At 34.1% G+C, this 22,315-nt stretch overlaps 1 protein-coding gene across 2 annotated transcripts; it reads left to right on the plus strand.

Annotated features, from left to right (window-relative positions):
* Positions 1–544: 544 nt before the first annotated feature.
* On the plus strand, positions 545–21,550 carry Tpst (tyrosylprotein sulfotransferase). Of its 2 annotated transcripts, none has more exons than XM_089242522.1 (6): positions 545–895; positions 2,890–3,017; positions 5,494–5,733; positions 7,640–7,834; positions 12,097–12,350; positions 19,032–21,550. In XM_089242522.1, exons 2-6 carry the CDS (start codon positions 2,892–2,894, stop codon positions 19,366–19,368), a joined length of 1,152 nt encoding a protein of 383 aa, XP_089098648.1. In that variant the 5' UTR covers positions 545–895; positions 2,890–2,891; the 3' UTR covers positions 19,369–21,550. The 2 variants fall into 2 exon arrangements, with proteins under 2 accessions (XP_089098648.1, XP_089098647.1); XM_089242521.1 differs by lacking the exon at positions 545–895 and adding an exon at positions 990–1,101.
* The last annotated feature ends 765 nt before the right edge of the window (positions 21,551–22,315 follow it).

A 22,315-nucleotide genomic window follows, 5' to 3' on the forward strand; every position in this document is an offset into this window, starting at 1 on the left:
AGTGCCGTCTTAAGGACGACACCTTGGGGACCCTTTCCTTAAGTTGGTTGATTTTCACAAAATTAGGTTTGAGGCTTCGGGCAACATCACATAACCCCGAGATCCACTTTTGCCCCGCGGGTCATAGTTTGAGCATATAGTAGCGGTTCTCAACCTTTTCTGACTCGCTTTTCAGTGTATAATTTCTATGGCAGAGCCCTGTTTAACTCGAGGAGGCCTTTTTAATATGTTATTTATATGGCGGTACCCTTTAGGCCTCTTTTTTGTTTATTGATCAAAGTTATTGATTTATTTTATTATTCTCGAGTGGCCCTAGATGCTTGGTAACCCGCGCATTTTGACGCCCCCTTGTAATATTGAAGGAGAGGTTTCAGAATGAAATTTGCGCCCAGGGCACGAGACCCACCTGCTCCCACCCTAGTTGCGGCCCTGCCTTTGGCGCTCCGTGGAACACCGGTTGAGCGGCCAGAAAAAATGTTGGCGCCAATTAACCGCCGCCAGATGATAACCAACGTTCAAAGCAACCTCAGGCGCACGCGCACTCGGACAAATGTTTTACTGTCGGGAGACGCTTCTGTTTATCGCGGCTTGCGCAATTTAAAAAAGAGGGGAGGAGGAAGGGGGCAGATCTTCGTAAACAATTCGCCGAGGAGTTGACAATTGTCACGGTTGCTGCTGCTTCAGATGTTGACACAGTGGCGAAGGCTTGTTTGATCAGTCTCCATTCATCATTATCACATTTATTCCGGGAACCCATAATTAAAATAATCGCTAATAATGACGTGTCCAAGTTGACGTTGAAACCCCCAAGTCTCGTTATTTTGTTGAAATATGTTCCGCTTCACAATCTACGCAAAGCTCTGAGAGACGGGAGTCCAGATGATTTGAAGTACAGGTATGATATTTGTATATTCCTTCTCTCTCTCTTCAAGAGCGGGCAGGTGAGCATTTCTTTTTGCTATTATTATTATTGTTGTGAGACGCACGTGGCAATAACTTCCATGAGAATTTCGCCGGATCACTCTTGCTTAATTATATGTTACGCCAGGGTGTCGTGACTGTGTCTTCTCTCTCGCTTGAGGATGGTGTCACTGGATAAAGGTAATGAAGCCCATATTGGTGGTTGAATTTTATACATGCGGGATTGTTTGTTTCCACTTTGTATGACTAGGATGTATTTCGAGAATTGCCTATATTTAAATTTTAATGATTTTGAGGTGATAGTCACTCTGTAAATCAACTAAACTTCTAAAGAGATTCAAAGATAGAATAACGTAGTTGTGGGATGAGGTTTTGACGAAACAAAGTAGTCTCGTAATCTGAGCTGAATGGGATTGAGAATATCTTGGATTGCTGAAAACTCTGATTTACCGAAAAACGTATAATTCTGGTCTGGGCGTTCATCGAAGGCACCTAGGGTGGGAATTGAGGCCCCTTCAAACATAAATTACTCTCATTTGTAGGACGAATGCGATAAAACATAACAAATTCATTCTTGACGAAAATGTGAGGTTTCGCGAAGGAATTTTGAAAAATTTTAACTCATCACATCTGGAACTTTTACGTTTTGAGACTCAAGTTATCAAAACTCTTTAGGCAGTGAGTAATGTAGAGGCTTGGATACTGAGTAAATTGAATGTTTTTCTTGGCAAAGCACAGAGTATTTGTTTGGTCAACTTTGAATTTGTGGCTTGTAATAATTCTGCTCGTGCTGTTAAAATCTTCAGAATACTCTTGATACTTTATAGGCCAGAAAATTCAACTTTTTTTGTCATCCATTTCCAGTATCTAAGAAAAGTTCTAGCAACATATTTTTTTTATTGTAGTATTATAAAGTTGGAATGTACAGCAAGCAGAGGCAAATTTATGGTTTAATTAATGTGAAGCCGGAGAATATCACTTTGCCTGAGGGAGGGGCATGGTGTTGAGATAGCCCTGCATAGAGGGAAGCTCATTGAACCCATTGGGACAGGGGTCTGGAGATCAGCCTTACTTTAAAAAAGTCTTTCATTTTAAATTTCTGAAAAAATCAATTTAATGAATAAAAAATCTCTCCTCAATGGAGGGGGGGGGGGGATGGTAAAAAAAATTTAGCTATTCTAGAAGGTGGCATAAGCCTGTTATACCAGATCCACTGAACATACATGCAAATATCTTAAAGACTGCATGGAAGAATACAAAGGAATTTTTAAAATCGCACAGCTGAATGTAAACAATACTACTCAAATTTATCCAAGCGTATTATGTACTTAAATTAAATTATGATTTATTACGTATTTTACTACTCGAGTCACTTAATTTTAACTGATATGTTCCTTTGCTAAGGCCTGTAATACCAAGACCTGTTGTACAGAGCTGATTCTGAACAGATAGACAAGTATCCAGTCCCTATGTGAAATTTAAACCTAACTTTTCTAATTTTTGCACCAAGCCTTCTAACCTTGTGCTTGTCACTAAAGGCTAGTGTTGTGACCACTTGGTAACTAGGCAACTCAGTTTTTACAACATATAAAAAGCTTGAATAAATCAGGAATCATCATAAATAAGGAAAATAATTGTAGGTTTTGTCAGGAAACATAATCATCTGAGAATGGAAATTGAAAGGAACGTATGAAATACTGTGAACTTTCTAAAAGATTAAAGGGTAGGCCTATTGTGTTAAAATGAAATTTGCATTTTAACAAAGCGAAAGATTTAACACATTAGATTACTCACATTAGTTTTTCTCATTGAAACACATTGCGGTTCTTATTCTAGAAACTGTACCTTTCATCAAATTAAACCTTTTAAATAACCTTTTGAACTTTCATTTCCTTATTTGATACAATATTTAACATTTTTTACATTAATATTTATTAATTTGAGGGTTTTTTTCTTATATCTTCACAGGCATGGTGATGAGATCACCAAAGAAGTGTGTGATCTTGGTTGTTCTGTCATTGTTTGTTGCACTGATGGTCTATTTATTTCATAATCCATGCAGTGCGCCCACAAGTGGAGTTATGGTTGCGGCTAAGGTGAGACTTGTCTCTTTAAGAATATATATGTATTTTTTTTTCATTTTTCAGCTACAGACCCTTTATTGTCCTTGTTTAAAAATTAATTTTAATTTTTTCTAAAAAATCTCTCTTCTGCCAGAAAATTTTTTTAAAACACATTTTATTGTGGTAAAAACATAATACACAGTCTACACTTGTTATAACAGCCCTCATCGATCCGTTTAAAACTGGTATTATATTAGATGGTCGTTATATCGAAAGGAAAACATAATATATGTATATAGGGCCATCTTAAGAGCATCATTGGGTCCCCAGGGTAAGTGACTTTTCTGAGAACTTACCAGGCAGATTTACATACTTACTCTCGAAAATTTCAACCAGATCTCATTTTTCGGAGGCTTCTGGACTGTCTTTACCCTAGTCGACGTATATACATAGCTTTAAGCAGGCACATCAATGTTGGCAGCTCACACCACCACCAGTTGTAAAGTTAGACGATACCTCTGGGAGCCACGGCACATACTTCGTTAAAATATTGTATATTAATGCAGTGTAATTCTGACCAGATTATCACTAATAACGGTCAAGGCAGAGATTTAGAATTCGGATAAGTTCTTGATGAGAATTATTCTCCTGTTATTTATATAATATAGTTACATATAATATCCTTGAGAATATTCTGGAAGGGCTACTTTCATAAATTATTGGGGAATATTCTTTTAGAAAATAATAAGAATTATTCTGAAGTTAATAATAATAGTCCGAGAATATTCTTCAGTTACCGAAATCTTTCCAGAGAATATTATCAAGAATATATGTATTATAATAAATAATCTTGATCATTAGTGTATGCAAAGGGGGGGGGGGGGGTTTGGGGTTCTAACTCCCCCCTTGAGCCAAGATTATAGTGTTATTTTGCAGGAAAAAACGTAACCCCCCCCCAGAAGGGAAAAAAATCTGAAACCCCCGTCAAAAAAATTCTGCGTACGCCTATGATCTCGATAAGTAACTTGAGAATAATGATTATTTTTGATAAGAATATATATATATTCTCTAGTAATTTATAATAGTAGTCCTTAGTAGAATATTCTCTAGTAATTTATAATAGTAGTCCTTAGTAGAATATTCTCTAGTAATTTATAATAGTAGTCCTTAGTAGAATATTCTCTAGTAATTTATAATAGTAGTCCTTAGTAGAATATTCTCTGGTAATTTATAATAGTCCTTTCAGAGAATATTCTCTAGTAATTTATAATAGTCCTTTCAGAGAATATTCTCTAGTAATTTATAATAGTCCTATCAGAGAATATTCTCTGTCCTCGTCTCTCCCCCCCCCCCCTCAAGGAGATGGCAATATTGAAGTTTGTAGACCGCAATATTAAAGTTTGAAAGCAAGAAAATTAAACCAAAATGGCTAAATTGCACAACTTTTAAAGAAATGTGAGTGATACAAAATTTAAGTGTATGTGCATTGAAGAAAACAACAGTTCTGTATCTTCTTAGAATGAAGGTGATTATTTAGTATCTTCCTTTATCAATCAACTTTGGTTTAATTTCTCTTGTTGTGAACTTATTTCTGAATTTATCTAATTTTAAAATATTTTTTTAAGGTTTTAATCTAATGGTTTCTAAAATCTGTATAACCAAACTTTTAAAACCTCTCATCATGACCTGGAGAATATTCTGAAAATAAAGTTGCCATTGGGGGTGATTATACCAAAAATTGTTTTGTTGTAAATGTTTCAGGCAATGAAAACTCATTTGTATTTCACAATATAAACAAAATTATTAAAAAAAATTTAAATTATTTAAAAGAAAAATGAATATTCTTGATTATTCTCCAATATTTGCATCCAGGAGAATATTCTCCGAAGAATATTGTCACCTCACATCTCTAGGTAAAGGAAAGAAATTGTTATAGGGTGGACAGATGTGTTAAAAAAAGGGTTTTATGTTAATCAGGTGATCAATTATTGTAGTTCTGAATTCTGTTGGATTTTCTTTATGTTGTGTAGAAAATAGTAGGCCTAACCTTGGGATGTTGAGACAAGTAACGTATCATTGGTGTAATATTGCTGTGAAATGTTTCTGATTATTTTGCAGAAAATAATTAATTATTCCAAATTAATAATTAATAATTGCAAATTATTTTTAAAAATAATTTGCAATTTAAAGCATTTTCGATGTAACAGCATGGCTGGAGATATGGGGAGGGGCACCTCCCCAGCATCAATATCAGGGCCGAGTGATCTAATATATATGCATAAATATGAGAATCTATCATCGTCATCGTGTCCCTCCCTCCAGACTTTCATGTTTATCTCCACTTATGTGTAACCGACATCTATTAAATTAAGTGTCCACTGCATTTATAATCGATATTTTATCTGCAGATCGATTTCGAGATTATTTATATTATGTAATTTTATGCCAGATTAGTGCGAATATGGAAATAGCTGCTGCTGAATGTCTTATTCTTGCTAATTTTTTTTAGCGCTTTATGGTTGGACCAGATTCCAGACAGTATGTTTACAATCGTAGCATGCCTGTTATTTTTATTGGTGGCATGCCCCGAAGTGGAACAACTCTATTGAGAGTAATGCTTGATGCACATCCAGACGTTAGATGTGGAGAAGAGACGCGTGTTATCCCACGTTTGCTTAGTTTAAAACAGCAATGGCTGAAATCACCCATCGAAAGAAAAAGGCTTCAAGAAGCTGGAGTAATAGGAGAGGTTAGAAATTATTTTAAATGTTCGATTTTCTGAAAATTGTACATGTAATTAACTGATTATATACAAAAAGAAAAGTGATAATTCTTTTGTGTTTGTATTGATGTATTGATGAATCTCGCAAGGTAACATCATTCTTGTCCAGATTTAAAGTATTTGCCATTTATAAAGAACTCTTTCATGATGCAGCATTTTTAAGTACGCGCATGCCGTTTAATGTGGCCAACTGGATCTCTGGGTTTCTGATCAAAATAACCTATTGAAAACTACGGGTGAACTTGGCTAATTCAAACTTAGTTAATTCAAATTTTTGGAATTCCTGAATTTCCTATTCAGTTTAATTTCAATTTATTTCTGCTGAAAATATTACAAAGCATTATAAAACTGATATGATTCATGATACAAATGAGAGCGTTAAACAATATAATAGAAATTGTACACGTACAGTCAGACCATGGAGAAAAGGGCATACAAATGCCCTGACAAGCTCTGTGACCAATGAGAAGGGTTGTCAAAAACAATCAAGAAAATAAAAAAAATAGTCAAAAAACAACATAAATTGATGTTATGAGAAAAAAGAAAAAAATATACTAAATCTCTTACGGCTGTTGTGTTAAATAGATTTTTAGGTCTTTAAATGTTGAAATTATCTGTTTAATTCTTGGAGGAGAGTATATGATGGAGTAGACAAGTTTAACTGTTTTGTTGTCTCCTTGAGCTTTAAATTATCCAAGTTTGATTGTACAGGATAGCTCAGTTTTTCTTTTCCACATAACTGGTTGAAAAATGTTCAGTTGTGCTATTTTCTTTTTTCATATTGTTTTAAAAGAGGATATTTTTGCTTTGGGATAAAATCCTACATTTTTCGTGATAACATTGAAGAGTTTGAATGGAACTGTCTTATGTTTTATGAACTATGATCATTTTTTAAATATACAGTAAGTTCCATAGATCTCCTGAGTAGGTTTTTTTGGCTGATTGCCTGAATTTGGACAGCTGAAAGAAACTGAACAAGAACTGAAGGAAAAGGCTTTTTGTTTTTACGTTACATTTGTCTCCACTATGCATTGGCTTATTGCAAAAGTAGCTTCATGCATATATGGATTATAGCAGCTACTACTGTCCTAATAGGGCATTGTGAACAGAGTATGAAATGCTTGTAAACAAAAGATGAGGTACACCTGAATTCCTACAGTCTTGCTGGTTGATAATGTCTGGTTGCACCCTAGCTTCAAAAAATTTAGTTAAAAAATTTATAACATAAACCTGAGTCCCAATAACCATTAACAGATTTTTCCACGTGTTATGATATTGATCCATTCTGTACTTGGCAAATATATTGGTGGTGATAATAAATACCCAAGTGATAACATTAGCCATGATTCTAATAAGTGACATAGTGCTGTAATATAATGCTGTATTTACCTTGTATAAAAAAGCTATACTGTGTTCACATAAGTAAAAAATGGTTGGTCTATCATTTTACCAGAAGCTAAGTAATGGTAACCATGTAGTACCATGGGTGGAGATACACGGGGGGGGGGGGCAGCGTCAAAGGTGAAGTTGACTGATCTAATGTATATATGAATTGACATCATCATTGTGCCCCCCCAGAAATAATGACATTCCCTCCCCCCCCCCCCCCAGACTTCCAAGTCTATCTCCGCCTATGCCATGTACTTTTACATCAGGCTGATTCTTTCAATAGTTTTTACATTGGTGCAACCATAAGGTATTTCCTTGCATTTTTTCCTTTAGGATGGAATTAAATCTTTCTTGCTCATTATAGGATAAACAAAATTGTTTCGCTTGATGAGGTGCTGCTTTATAAAGCATTTTTCACACTTTTTAAATTGAGTTTTTTTCACCTGCATTTTTAAAAATACAATGAAATTGTATCAATGTATAGGTACTAGACAATGCAATAGCTGCTTTCACCCTGGAGATAATTGCTCATCACGGAGAAGCTGCTCCTCGATTGTGCAATAAAGATCCATTCACCTTGCGATCATCCGTTTATCTTCATTCATTGTTCCCAAAAGCGAAATTCATTCTTCTGTTACGAGATGGAAGAGCTGTTGTTCATTCAATAATCTCTAGAAAGGTATATTTTTTTAATGTCTTGATATATTGAAGCAGTTTCATTTTCCTAATGCTCAAATATGATTGTATTTAAAGTTAACCTATATTTCAATCAAATTGTAGAAATGGAAGACTTTTCACAAGAAAAGTTATATATTATAAGTTTTATTTAATAAGATTTTCTTTAATAATACTCAATAGTGATGGTGAGTTGATCGTTATTTATTTTTCATTTTGCTTAATAATACACATAAATAAGGTAATCAAAACCAGGGTTGGGATTTTGTATGTTCAAACTGGTTTCGAATAGGACACATGGATTTTACTGTACAAAGCCACGAAAAATCCATTGTATAACATGAAACCAATAGATTTTCTTTTGATGAAAGTAACATGCTGAAAACAAATTGTTTGAAAACAAAAAAAATGATAAAAATTTGAATTTATCAAAAAAATTGAAACTTGGTAAAAGCATAAAAAAATTTTCCTTAACCTGTCGCAAACTTATCCAAAACTGGTTCTTTAGTGTCAAAATATGATGTGAAAACAAACACTTGCCTTCGATTATACTAATGCATTATATAAACTATTTAAATTCCTTTAAAACTCTCTCTAAAATCTGAAAGTCAAGGTTAACAAGGTTTTGGACTGAGCGTTTCAAAGTATGTTAGTATTATCAAAGAAAACTTGATTGGTTTTGTCAACAAAATTTCATAGGCTTAAGGCATTTTTTTCCTAACAAAAATTGGTCCACAATAGTGTAAGATTGCTTTTTCTGGGATTTACACAAATACAACGCCACAACAGGCAAAATGCCCAACAAGGTGGCAGAGAAAAAGATGCCCATAACAAATATGGATGTCATATATTTCAAAAATACAGCAACCCAATTAAAAACCAATCACAAAAATTATAAACAATATATACACATTATAAAATACCATACAATGCCCATAATGTATTTATGGTTGTCTTATTCTAAGTATGGATAGCTTCTCGATTTACCCCAACATATTTATCTTATTTCTTTTTAAACGTGTCAGTTGTGTTGCAATTAACTACCTCAGGGGGTAAGCCATTCCATTTATTAACAACCCTATAAGAGAAAAATTCCCTGCGACACCATAACCTTACATTGTCCCTCACCAATCGATACTGGTGTCCCCTTGTAAAAGCAGTCGATTGGTGTTGTACTAAAAGTTCATGGTCCATCCTATCCATCCCATTGAAAATTTCGAACACTTAGATCATATTTCCTCGACACCTGCGTTCATCCAATGTAAACATATTCAAAAAATGAAGTCTCTCTTCATAACGCAAGCCCTGTGTGCCAATAAGGACACGTGTAGCTCTTCTCTGCACCCCTTCAACCAAGTCTATGTCCCTCTGTAGCCCTCTTACAGCATACTCCAGTCGCGGACAAACTAAGCCTCGAAAAAGTGAAAGAATGACTTTAGGAGAACGCGAAGAGACCTTTTTGAAAATGAGACCAAGCATTCTATTCACTTTTTTGACCACTGCTGAACAATGTTCAAAAACTTAAGCCGTCAATGAGAATTCCCAAATTGGTGACCCTACTTGCATCCGGGATAGAGACACCATTCAACCCGTAAGAGAACGTGTGTTGTTTGAACCAAAATAAATGAGCGACCATGCATTTATCAACGCTAAACATCATGCTCCATTAATTTGCTTATGCTGCAATCCTGGTTAAGTTGGTCTGCAGCAACTTCCTATTGCTTTGATTCCCAATTACCCACATTAGCTTCACGTCATGTGCAAATTTGCTAGTAAAGGAAAAAGTATGGGGCCAAGGACACTTCCTTGAGGAACTCCACTTGTGACGCCTGTCCAACCAGAGAATTCCCCATTCACCATAACTCGTTGAGACCTATCTCTTAACCACGATTCTATCCAATTCAGCAAGTTGCCCCCCAATCCCAATCTCATGTAAACGCTTCAAGAGTTTACCATGTTGGACCCAATAGATTGCCTTCTGGAAATCAAGGTAAACAATATCTACATTTTTGCTCTTACCCAAAGCCTTAGTCACGTGATCATAGAAGCAAAGGAGGTTTCCATGCTAACAGACACCCATTGATGCAATTTCTTTTTTTTTTTTTGCTGTCCTCAGACTTCAATTCAGTAATCGTACACAAAAAAAGGTGCCACTTTCAACTTTTTAGTAGCCATATCTACTTGGTGCCTAGGATTCATCAAATCCTGCTAATACTTGAAAGAAACCACAAAAAGATAAAACAACTGTTCACCTCTAAAATCTGTCGGATAATCTAAAACTGTTGAAGCATGATTTTATTCTTGTCTTTTGTGTTTTGTTAGCCCCTTTCATTAAGTTTGTGATTTGAAACTGTTAAAATCTGTTTGATAAATTAATATCAGTTTATATTAACTTTACTTACGATATGCTTTTATATTTATTATATTTACTTATGATTATAACTTTACTTATATTACTTACTTATTCTCTTTACACAGTTTTTTATTTGGTTACAGATATTATATAACCATGGTTTTTACTCTACTGTCCCAAACTTGCCAACCCTTATCAAAACACATTTGGATGAACAAGCAGTTAAAAATTTGTTCTAAACCTAGCACTTCAATTTTCCCCCCAGCCCATATGAGAATGAGTATCTTCATCATAAATCAGCTTGGAAGAGATGTCACACACGTTGGGAAACAAAGAAATATGTGATATAATATTGCACAATATAACCGACAAATTTTTCTAGGTTTTATGTTGGTTAAATTTTTGTAAAGTGGTTCTAATAAGACGCATGAAATATCTGAGATGCATATTATAATGAGAGACTACTATATTTGGTATTTCACTCTCCCTTTTCTGCTGTATTCCTGCTGTTCCAGATTCTGCCACGAAGCTGGGCAGGAAGAGATCTCTGCAATGGGATAAGTCTGCACCATATTCCTGGCAATCATTCATTCATACCTACAGCTTACAGGCAGCCTGTTGTTAGACTACCTGCTATGGGAACAGTTCGCCTGTTGACCCTTTAAGCGCACAGCATTAATCATTAAATCTCCCCCCCCCCTTCAAAATGATATCTGTTTGTACTACTGTAGATAATTTTCAACAATATCATCTTCATCCATGATGTTCTCATTAGCACGTAATTGGCATATATCTGCATTCTGTAATTCGTAATCTTAAAGAGTTTCTAAATATCCTACAGCTTCTTCTAATGTTAGATACCTTTTTAATATGGTTACACTCAGCTGAACACAACAAGACTATCTAACATTGTCGAACTTGGTTTGATTAGTCTGAAGTTCGCTAAAACATACATTTCTAAGAATGCAAGAATAAAAAAGTACTCACCCAATATAAACAATCCACACCAGAAAGCACATTCCTCTGTGTTATATTACCCAGAATTAGCCTTTATACACATGTCGAACGATGACAACCACCCTGGGGTTAGAATGGGGAAATCGAAGCAGCACACTGCACATTAGATATCCCCGGAATCCCGCTCTCTTGAAAAGCCAATGTTCCATAAATGAGACATGCATTTTTGAACGCTCGTAGTTCTTTAACGTTTAACAGTACAAAGTTGTAAATTAAGTGGTAGAAACACAAAATACTAATTTTTAATTTACTTCAAAATTGAAATTTTGGCAAATTTTTATCAAAATGGTGAAATGCCCAAAAAATGTCAAATTTCAAAATTCTGTGAAAAATGTTTATATCAACCTGAAGTTTCTAAATTTATTTGAAAAAATGCTTTGAACTCTCATCTATATATGATTTAAAAAACCTGAAATGTTTGAACCAATTTTTATCTGATATTTTTGTAAATAAAAACTATTCCATTTATGGAACATTGGCCTTTAAACGGTTAATGCTGATTTATTGGAATCACTTCTGTGATAAAGATTGCACAAAAATTCCAGGCACTGTATTTTGTTTCCATGAAGCCTGGAATGGCTAAAATCTGCTGAAAAAAATTGTTGCACAATGGTAGAATTATTTTAAACTTTCAAAAATAAATTGTGTTGATGTTTTTAAAAGATATTTGACTTGCCGCCTGGCAGTCGAGTGGTTAGGGAACTAGCTTCTCACTGTGCAGGTCTGGGTTCGAATCCTGGTTCGGGCATGGATGTTTACTAACACTAACAAATTCCCTGGACGGATCATGCTGATCCCTTGGGAATTGGTGAGGATCATGTTATTATTATTATAACACTTAAATTTCTTGTATTGAGACCTTTTTTCATAATTTCTGGAAATATTTTTATTCACAGGTTACGATTACTGGCTTTGACCTTTCTGATTACCGGCAATGCTTGACAAAGTGGAATGGGGCAATGTCATCTATGTATTCCCAGTGTATGACCCTTACTCTTCAGTATTGCATGCCTGTACATTATGAGCAGCTTGTTCTACATCCAAAGTTTTGGATGGAGAAAATTTTACAGTTTTTAGATATTCCATGGAATGATTCAGTCCTTCATCATGACCAGTACGTCGATAAACCTGGTGGAATCTCAATATCTAAGTGAGTATTTCCATCAAAGTAATGCTGCAATGGTATGAAATCCATTTTCATATGCATTCTTTAATACAGTAATACCAGAAGTTACACATTAGGTGATAATCACACAAGTTGTGTGCAATTTTTGATACAAATATACAGATATTAATTTAGACAAAAATTTGGAAAAAACAAGCATCTTTTTTAGTAAAACTGGCAATCGCAAAACTGCAATTATGGCTACACGATAATTGACGAGCATTGCATTAAGTGAATTTATTTAACGCCGGCAGTAGTATTGGACTTCGGGTATGAAACTGACCAGTCTGCAAAAATCGCAGATATACAAGCCTTGGGAATTTCGAAATCACCACAAAGATTTCATCTTTAGAAACTTTCCTAGCTTATACTACAACCTCTCCAATAGCTGCTGGACTCTCATTGTGAGAATTTGGGTTTGAACGTGTTTGATGCACAGTGATCTGAAGTTGATTTTCTGCAGTTTTCCAACTTTGAGACGTGAAAAAGTTTCTCTGTAGAGAGCAAACAAACCTATATGATACTGACATCACATGAAAAATTCAAGAATTTATCATCTTTATTTCAGAATATGGAAGGTAGACGGCAGCACTTGATAGCGAAACAAGCATGATGACAAAACATGAACATGAAACAGGCCCAATTCTGACAACATAAATGTTATGTAGACACATTCACTCAGAACACACATTTCAGCATGTACTGATTTATTAGAAACTCCATAGAGGAATGTGTACAAGGTGCATGTATGGTTAAGAAGCCTCTCCAATCATTGTTCTGACTGACCAAATGTTATGTATGTGATTCCCTTATTGTCGGACAGATGGCGCTACCATGTCATCGTATCAGAATAACCCTTTGTGTGTATTGATAGTCAGTAGGTGTCTATTTCTTGGTTGCACTGCCATCTATAGGTAAGCTTTGGCCAATTTAGTCTTCAAAAATGCCACTCTTCCTGCAAGCTCCACAAAGATGTCATCTATTTTGGGCAACAGATGTTGGTCAACCTTCAGAATGGAATTCAGGGTAGCTTTGTAATCACCACATATGCGAGTGTTTCCATCATATTTCAACACTGGAACAATGGGGGATCATTCTCTCACTATGGTTCACAGGTTCAAGTACACCTTCAGAAATCAATCTGTCCAGCTCTTGCTCGGCATGTTCTTTCAGTGAGAAAGAGATTGGTCTCACTTTTATGAATTTTGGCTGGGTTCCTGCCTTCAATTCCATGCAAAACTAATTTCTCCAACCGACCAAGACCCGGGTAAAAATTTCAGAATATTTTTGAAGCAAGGTCTCAATCTTTGAAGATCTCGAACCTTCTTGGGTGAGATGCTTCATCTCAGGCCAGTTGATTTTCAAGGTTCATAACCATTCCCTTCTGAAAATTACATTCACTGTTTGATTCACCAAGTACAGGTTCTGGGTAGTAGTTTGCTTTCCATAACGTACTTCCACGGTAGCTTGATCCACTGGATGTACCAACAATAGATCAAAGTTCTTTAGAACCAGGCTCGTTTTCAAAATTTTTACACTTGGACATATTTTTTTGAATTCCTGAACATTTATACATGATACTGTGGCACCAGTGTCCAATTCCATGGAAAGTTTCTTTCCTTCAAGGCAGGGTTGTTTGGTTTAAACCACGTTGGTTTTAACCAAGTGGTTTTTTTTTTAAAAATCAAATAAAAGTGGCCTAAATATAATTTTTTCCTTGAAAAATATCATATTGGTTCATTATTAGCCAAAATGTTTCATTTTTACTGCATTTTATATCCTTGGGGTACATTTTGATGGTATATCTTTAAATGACATAAGATTTTATAAGTGGTTTTTTTCAAAAAGTCTCATAAAAGTGGCCAGAATATATACATATTTTTCTGGAATCTTTTTTATACCAGAATATATATATATTTATAAGTAAGTATCTTACTTATTTAAAGTTATATACAAAAGCCAAAATTTCTCCTTCTTACAACATTTCCTACCCTTTGGTTACATTCTGATGCCCTATCTTTAGCAAATTCATGAATAAGGATTGCATCACACATCTAAATATAGTGGTGTATTATCTCACAGGGTTTCTTTTTCCCTTCACAAAGAAGCAGCAACAGTAGTGACACCATCATGCTAGGGGCAGGTGATCCTATAATCCAATAAAGACACACCAGCTACCCCTAAAGGACAGACTAGTGTACTAGTAGTTACATTTCCTCACGTACATTTTCATTTTCTTTCCCATAAGAAGTAGCACGTCTCCTACTGTATATCTCCCAGTCTTAATATTCAATAGTAGTTTTTTTTATACTTTCACACTGTTATGCCCAGTTAATCAGTGTTCTACTGAATAATAATAACAGATTTATGAAAAATAATCAGCTATATACAGGGTGATTACAATTAAAGTTTTGGATCCAAAACTGTCAGAATAAGTACTGATCGGAATGACCTGAAAATTTGCATGGATACTCCTGAAGCAATGGACGTTTCTTTCGCAAAAGAAAAAAGTGCAAAATGTAAAGTAGATGATGCTGTACTTGGCCAGCAGTATAATCTATTTTGTGCAACCACATCATTTCGGTACTTCCACAGCATCAGTGTGTGGATAGAACTTCTATCAAGATGCACATTGCAATACCAGCAAAGCAGCTGCTGAAGACCCATTTTGACAGGATGCACCTTAACTCTTGCAACTTTTGGCTGTGGGTGTAATAAACATTGGTCAGATTGCAAACTTTGAATTGCAATCTCCAGCACATTCCCTATATGTTAGAAGTTCCTCAGGAATATTAATGGGGGGGAGGGGGCATTTGGTTTAATAAAGCTGAATTGCAAGCACATCTACATCATGACCATGGCATACTCCGATTCTGTTGTTGAACAACATTTTTTGTGCTTTCAACCTCAGGTTGGACAACATATTTAACATTTCTTAAGTAAGTTGTAGTTATTTGTTCAATTACTTCGTTTTTTGTGATGTTTCCATGAATTATGAAATCATGCAATGCTGTAATTAAGGTATCATTTTGCCCTGACTGGCTATTGTTTCCATTCTGTGAGCAAATTTCCCACATGTTGGATGTCATTAATTATACATTTTTAAGTATTTTTTTCCCCTGTACTTAATAAAATTCCATTTCTTCAGGAATATTGAATTGAATAGAATTGTCATTCCGACAATCGTTTTTTTACAGTGTTTTGAAATCAGAACCTTAGTTATAATCACCCTGTATATCTTAAATCATTGCTAATTAATCTGCATTATTTATACTTCATTAAATACATTATATTCACCTAATTTTTATTATAGTTGGTGCAAAATAGCTTCCTAATTAAGTATACTGAAAGTAACTGGAGAAAAACCTTTATATATTATATGATTAATAATAACATTAAAAGAATTTTCAAGCACACAATAATCCATTGAGTTAAGCAAAAAATAATTAAATTTGAAAAGGTGGTTTTTGTTAAAATGTAATAAATATTTATTGATTAATTAGCATGGGAATAGTGTTAATTACATTAATAAACATTTTATTTTAGTTAATTATTGGAAGTTTGAATGATTTTTCAGAAATTTCATTGTTTTTAATGTTGATACTATTTAAAACAAAAAAACTGGTTTTTTTACCAACCCTGCTTCAAGGTATACATCAAGCATCAACTTCTTGTTTCTATTAGCCTGTAGATTATTGACAGGAAAATCATCAGGTTCCTGGTTCAGCGGATTAGCATTAGTTTTCGATCTACACACTTTCTGTAGGTGTCTTTTCTTTTTGCAAAATCTACATATGCTGTCCTTTGTTATGAAAACTGTTATGAAGTAGTTAATTGTGTTTAATGCCACCGAGGACAAAAATCTTGGAATAAAAAAATCTAGCTTATACATCCTGTCTTCCTCCCTATTATTGTATCTTCCTTACAGAAGTGAATTTTTTTTACAATAACTCTTAAAGTAGTTTTATTTAGAAACACTGGGTTTTAAATTAGGAAGATTGGGCTCCATTATTTCTGATACTTTCAAATTTATTTTTCCAGTTGAAAATTTAAAAAAAAATATTTGTAAAAAAAATTTGATAGTTTGAACCAAAAAATGACAATAGTTTAAATGAACACAAAAAATTATTTTATATGTCTATGTGCTTTTCATTCATTTGATAATAAAATAAAATGTTGTAAAAATAAGAGAAAAAAGATTTTTTAGTGAGTTACTGCCAAAAAAATATTAAAACGCATTCAGCCAGTATTGATCACCTTTTCTACCAGGAACTGCTTATCAGAAAGAAAGGGGTAATGAAAAGAATGGAATCACGACTAGTGGAAGTCTTTGAATAGAACAAAATGCGGAGCTGATGATCGAATGATGTTCTGGTGCTATTGATGCCTGGGGAAATGGGGTAAAGTTTGAACCAATTTGCTTTATGATAGGTGACAAAGTTGACTTTCAATGGTTTCGTAAGAGAAGGATAGAAATATTTTCGCATGAAAGTCATGGTATGTGTGTTGGAAGCATCACTGAATAGCCTGGTCATGTTAACATTAATTGTCCTATTCTTCAGACAGGACTACCAGGAACTGGATATGAATGGACTGACGGTATGAAGAAGTTACCTAAAAATGCATGGGTATTCAAACGTTGCTTGGCTTTAGTTCTTATTGGAGCTAAGGCAGGTTTTATTTTGCTGATTGATAGGGTTGTGACATGGCTGAGTGTCATTTACCTTGTTCTGCTCTGGCAATAGTGAATAAAATTCACTAACAATGATTGAAGTTTGTGAATAAAATTAGTATTTCTGTTTTTATGAACACGAGTACAATATGAATGTATGAAATAATTGTGATATCTCAGAATTATGTTTCATCAAAGTAGAAAAATCAAAACAGGAACCTTTTGTGCTGTTCAGTCTTGAATCATCTGTGATCCAACTTCCATTTAAATGTTGTTTTCTGCTTCTCGTACTGACCATTTTGTTTTATTAGGTCCACTTATTTTTCTATGTTAAATTTTTTCATCACTTTTTTTTTCTAAAATATACAGAACTCCTTTTGTTGCCCATTTAGGCAATTTACTACCTTTTATCCCCACATATACAGCAGAACCTCGGAAATCGAGACTCCTCTGGACCTGGGTGATTCCAGATTATGGATCTAGTTTTAATATTTAATACAGTTATGTGCCACCTTGAGCATTTTGATTCATATTTTTCGTTTGAAAGAAAATTAATAAAGCAATGAGCTTTATAGTATATATATGAGCATATAGTAATAGATAATTTAGTTTCAAAGTTTTAATTAGTGTGATAATTTAGTTTTCACTTTCTAAATTTCTTAACTTTACCATTAAAAAAATCCCTTTTCCATATTCTTTAAACATATTTTATGTAAGTGTCTTGCGTGGATCTGAAAAAAAAATTTCTCAAGATTTTAAAAGGTAGATTTTTTCTGATTTCATATTTTTCAAACGCAATATTTCCACTGGTGTTCCATGTTCTAGCTTTTTCCAGCCAAAGTTAGACTTTCTCACATATACTTGGAGCCTTATATTGCCATTAGCAGTTTATACATACCTTACCATTTTTGCATGTTTTGAAGTTCACATAGATAATCACAAAAAATAAGTGCTGGATGAGTTCTAAAACACAAGTCAACTCTACAGTAAGTAGAAATGAATAAACAAAAGTTCTTTTGATGAAAATTTATATTTCTGACTTATATTCATTGAGACATGTAGATGACATTGTTGCTTCCTCTTTCTCAGAAACCCTAAAAACCACAGTGAACACCCACAGTACATCAGGAACTGTGGTACAAAAAGATAGAAAATGACTGATCTTATAGAAAAATCAGAAACTGAACTTTTGTGAGTAAAGAAGAAACATCCAAGTCCCCGGTTAAGAAAAAAACAATTCTCAGCAGAAAAGTCTGGATTATGGGTGTCCTGATTAGGGAAGTTCTTTTTTAATATGTGTTAGATCCCAAACAGAAACGTTTTTTTTAGAAATATAGCCATCCACTGAATGAAAAGATCTATCAATATCTCTATCTTTACAAAACTAAAATGGAATTTTTGAAGTCTGTGCAGTGGTAGTTTGATCTGTACATCTTATATAATGATTTGATGGACTAGTGCCTTCTAGGTCTGATGAAAATCTGAATTGAAAAAGTTCAGGGTACTAAAAAACCTCGTGAAAATTGCTTGGTCTTGTGTGTGCTTTCAAAATGGTTACTTTAAAGTTCATTCTTGGCTTTTCAAAATAATTCTGACCATTTTTTCATCCCTCCTTTTCATGTAAACAGCTAGATATCAGACTCCAATTTCTTGGATTTAACACGCTTGTACATGATTTTTTTGCAAACAACTTCTTTCTCATATATATTTATATATGTGTGTGTAGACAACTTCACTTTTTGGAAAAAAAAGTAAAGTTGTGTATATTATATATGCATGCTGAACCAACAGTTATTTGATGTTGAACATGTTGCATAATACAAATACAAAGGCTCAAAATACCCAACGAGGCTGCTGAGAAAAAGATGCCCACAACAAATACGGATGTTATATTCTTCTCAAAAACACAGCAACCCAATTAAAAATGTAATTACAAACAATATAAAGATATGTTTTTGTATAAATGTTTATACATAATATTTATATATACGTAGGTTGGAACGATCTACAGACCAAGTGATCAAGCCAGTGAATATAGAAGCTCTGTCTAAATGGGTCGGAAAGATACCGAAAGATGTTGTGAGAGATATGGCCAAGATAGCACCCATGCTCGAAACGCTGGGCTATGATCCAAGAGGGAATCCTCCTAATTATGGTAAACCAGACAGTTTTGTCTTAGAAAATGCTGACTTTATCAAACAGAATCAAGAAATGTTTGTGAAAAAATCTCTTGACTTGGCAAAAGAAAGAGAAATGCTTAGGAAAAGTGCCGCTATGAGAAAAGGTCGTGTTCAAGAAAAAAATGACAGCACAGCTGTGGACAATGCCTGAGTCTTCCTCTCATTAAGGAAAAAGAAAGATTACTATCTAGGGAGGCAAAAAAAAATTTATCCCCACCTTTATAAGGTACCTATCATGAGAATGCATTTGTTATAAACAATTTTTTATTGTTTTTATGACTTCAACGCTAACCAGTAGTTTTCTTTTGTCTGGGAAAAAAAGTGACAATGAAGTTATAATTATGGCCACCTCTCAACACTTTAAATTTAAAAAAGTGCTGTCACTGCATAGCATTTCATATTGCCAGAAAAAAAAACACTAAGTGTCACTATTGTGCTCATAAGTACCTTATTTTTCTTTTCAACATCACCTTTTTTTTTACCTGATCTGCAAATGTCTGAAGATGTATGGATTGCAAGCATGGTTTTGACTTCTATGTGATGGTTGTTTATACAAAGTTCTATAATTGCATTTATCGAAATTATTTGGTTTTAATCTAATCATTGCATATTTTTCTTATGATATAACGTTCTTATATATCATTATATTACCATGGTAATATGTCAATGATTAAATCATGAGTTTTTCCAATTTCTCATAACACTTTTTTCATCGATACAATCTAAATGCTTTTTTAACCAACTCTGGTCATATATCGCTATACTGCAATTTCCAACTAGTGGAGTTGAGTGGGAAATGGCTCCATCCATCGGTGGTCGCCCCAGGCTCAGTAGTAGTGCAGCAATGTTGATGGCTCTCCCATCAACATTGCTTATGACGTTCTATGCCTGGGTTCAAACCCATGTGTCTTGATGGTAAACACACACAATCTAAATTTGGTCATTGTGATTTTATTTATTTTTTTATTATGGAAGGAATCTTGTATAGTTATTGTTGGGGCCAGTGCATTCATTTTCTATCTTCAAAAAGAATAATTTAGTTAATCAAGCTTTGTTATTTTATTGTAGATTCTTCACATCGACTTCTGTGAAACTTGCATAAAAAATGTCCAGGACAAAAGAATGAAATTTCATGCTGGAAAACATTAAATAATTGCTAGGTCTTAAGCCCAATGTCCATCCTGTTATTTTTAATAAATAAACTCAATCAAACATCATCGTAAAATGATCCTGCTCATTGTCTTTTTATAAAAATAACTGTTAGTGTGATCAGACTTAAAATTTGACCCTTTCTGGCAATGCAAGCAAAACACAATGCTTTATTCTTCCCCCTCCCTGACGGAGAAAAGGCAGCTTGAATCATTCAGTTGACCAGTCTATTGATCTAGTGCCCAAGTGGTGCAATGGTAAGATGCTCGTCTTCCCCTAAATGAAGGTTACCATCAAGGTCCATGGGTTTGAATCCGGGTATTAAACATCAGAGGCAAGTTCTTTACCTACCGAGCCTGAGGTGATCACTGAGGGAATGGAGCCTCTATTTTCCACCCAACTCCGCTGGTTTGAAATTGCCATATGGTGAAATATGACCGGATTTGGTGTGCGGTAAAGTAGTAGTAGCCTATTGATCTTGGAGGTACTCAAGATCGGCTATATGGTTTTAATCAAATTTCTCAAAGGTTTTTAAGTTGACATAGATGCCCCCAAAAGATTCAGATGAATGTTTTTTAATTGTTCTCAATGTTTTTTAAACAGAGTAGGATCTTTCTGTGACTAGGAAGATGTAACTTTACATATAATAAAGAAAATAAAGATTATGCAACTGTATGTGTCCCTCTTACTCTCATCAGGAATCATTATCATATTCAAGTATTATTAACAATTATTCTGAGCAGTACTTAAACCATCAGTAAATAAGAATTTTACTTATTTATTATTTTTATTTATTAATTCAAAGACCCTATTTTTTTTTTCAACATCACCTTTTTTTTACCTGATCCGCAAATGTCTGAAGATGTATAGATTGTAAGCATGATTTTGACTTCTATGTGATAGTTGTGTATACAATTTTCTATAATTGCATTTATCAAAATTATTTGATGGTTTTAATCATTGCATATTTTTCTTATGATATAACATTCTTATATATCATTATATTACCATGGTAATATGTCGATGATTAAATTATGAGTTTTTCAAATTTCTTATATTACTTTTTTTTGTCTATAAAACATAAATGATGGTCATTGTGATTTTATTTATTTTTGATTATGGAAGGAATCTCGTATAGTTATTGTTGGGGCCAGTGCATAGGAAGATGTAACTTTACATGGTACAAAAAAAAAGAAATGTATGTACCAGCAACTCGCAACTGTATGTGTCCCTCCTGCTGTCATCAGGAATCATTATCATATTCAAGTATTATTAACAATTTCTCTGAGCAGTACTTAAACCATCAGTAAATAAGAGTTTTACTAATTTCTTTTTCGATATAAATTTTTTTTTTATAGGAAAAATATTCAATGTCGAGGAAGGATTATTTTGACCCTAATGTTTTTTTTTTCCTTCGTTATAAAACTTTCTTCCCATATATATTTGCTTCAATTTTATTTTTATTACATATCATTCAAGATTTTTTTCTGAATTTTTTGAAATGGAAACCATGTTAATCGTTAAAAACTTGTGTACGTAGGATATGATTCCATTAAATCCCTGTATGTACTAATGTGTAAACTCTCCCTAGTGAATGCTACTTCAAATCAGGCAGTGTTAGGGAAATGCCTACTCACACTTGCAATAATTTGCATAATGAAGCACTAAAACCAACCTGAATTGGTAAGTTATGGATCACCTATTTCGCTTGGCAATGCATGTCTAAGAACATTTTAACCAATTATCTGAACAGAAATGCAGAGTGAGAAAGGTGCTGTTCCCCCCCCCCCCCCAAATATGTTATGCCGTCCAGGTACGAGCTCACCAGATGATGACCTATTTCCCTAAATTAAAACAGTTTACGTGAGGACACCATTTTTCATTCTTGGGAAGATCTTCCTGCAGAGATTACCTGAGCCACCCAAAAAGTGAAAAAAAGTCATAGCAAA

This window comes from Pholcus phalangioides, unplaced genomic scaffold (assembly GCF_987345545.1).
Source record: "Pholcus phalangioides strain wild (caught in Gottingen) unplaced genomic scaffold, Ppha-v1.0 ptg000015l_1, whole genome shotgun sequence".
NCBI classification, from domain to species: domain Eukaryota; kingdom Metazoa; phylum Arthropoda; class Arachnida; order Araneae; family Pholcidae; genus Pholcus; species Pholcus phalangioides.

What these genes read in the sequence shown, in the direction of transcription:
- Tpst (XM_089242521.1), top strand. An exon ending in GAGTTATGGTTGCGGCTAAG is followed by an intron (nt 3,018 to 5,493) that starts GTGAGACTTGTC and finishes AATTTTTTTTAG; the next exon opens with CGCTTTATGGTTGGACCAGA. An exon ending in GGTGGAATCTCAATATCTAA is followed by an intron (nt 12,351 to 19,031) that starts GTGAGTATTTCC and finishes ATATATACGTAG; the next exon opens with GTTGGAACGATCTACAGACC.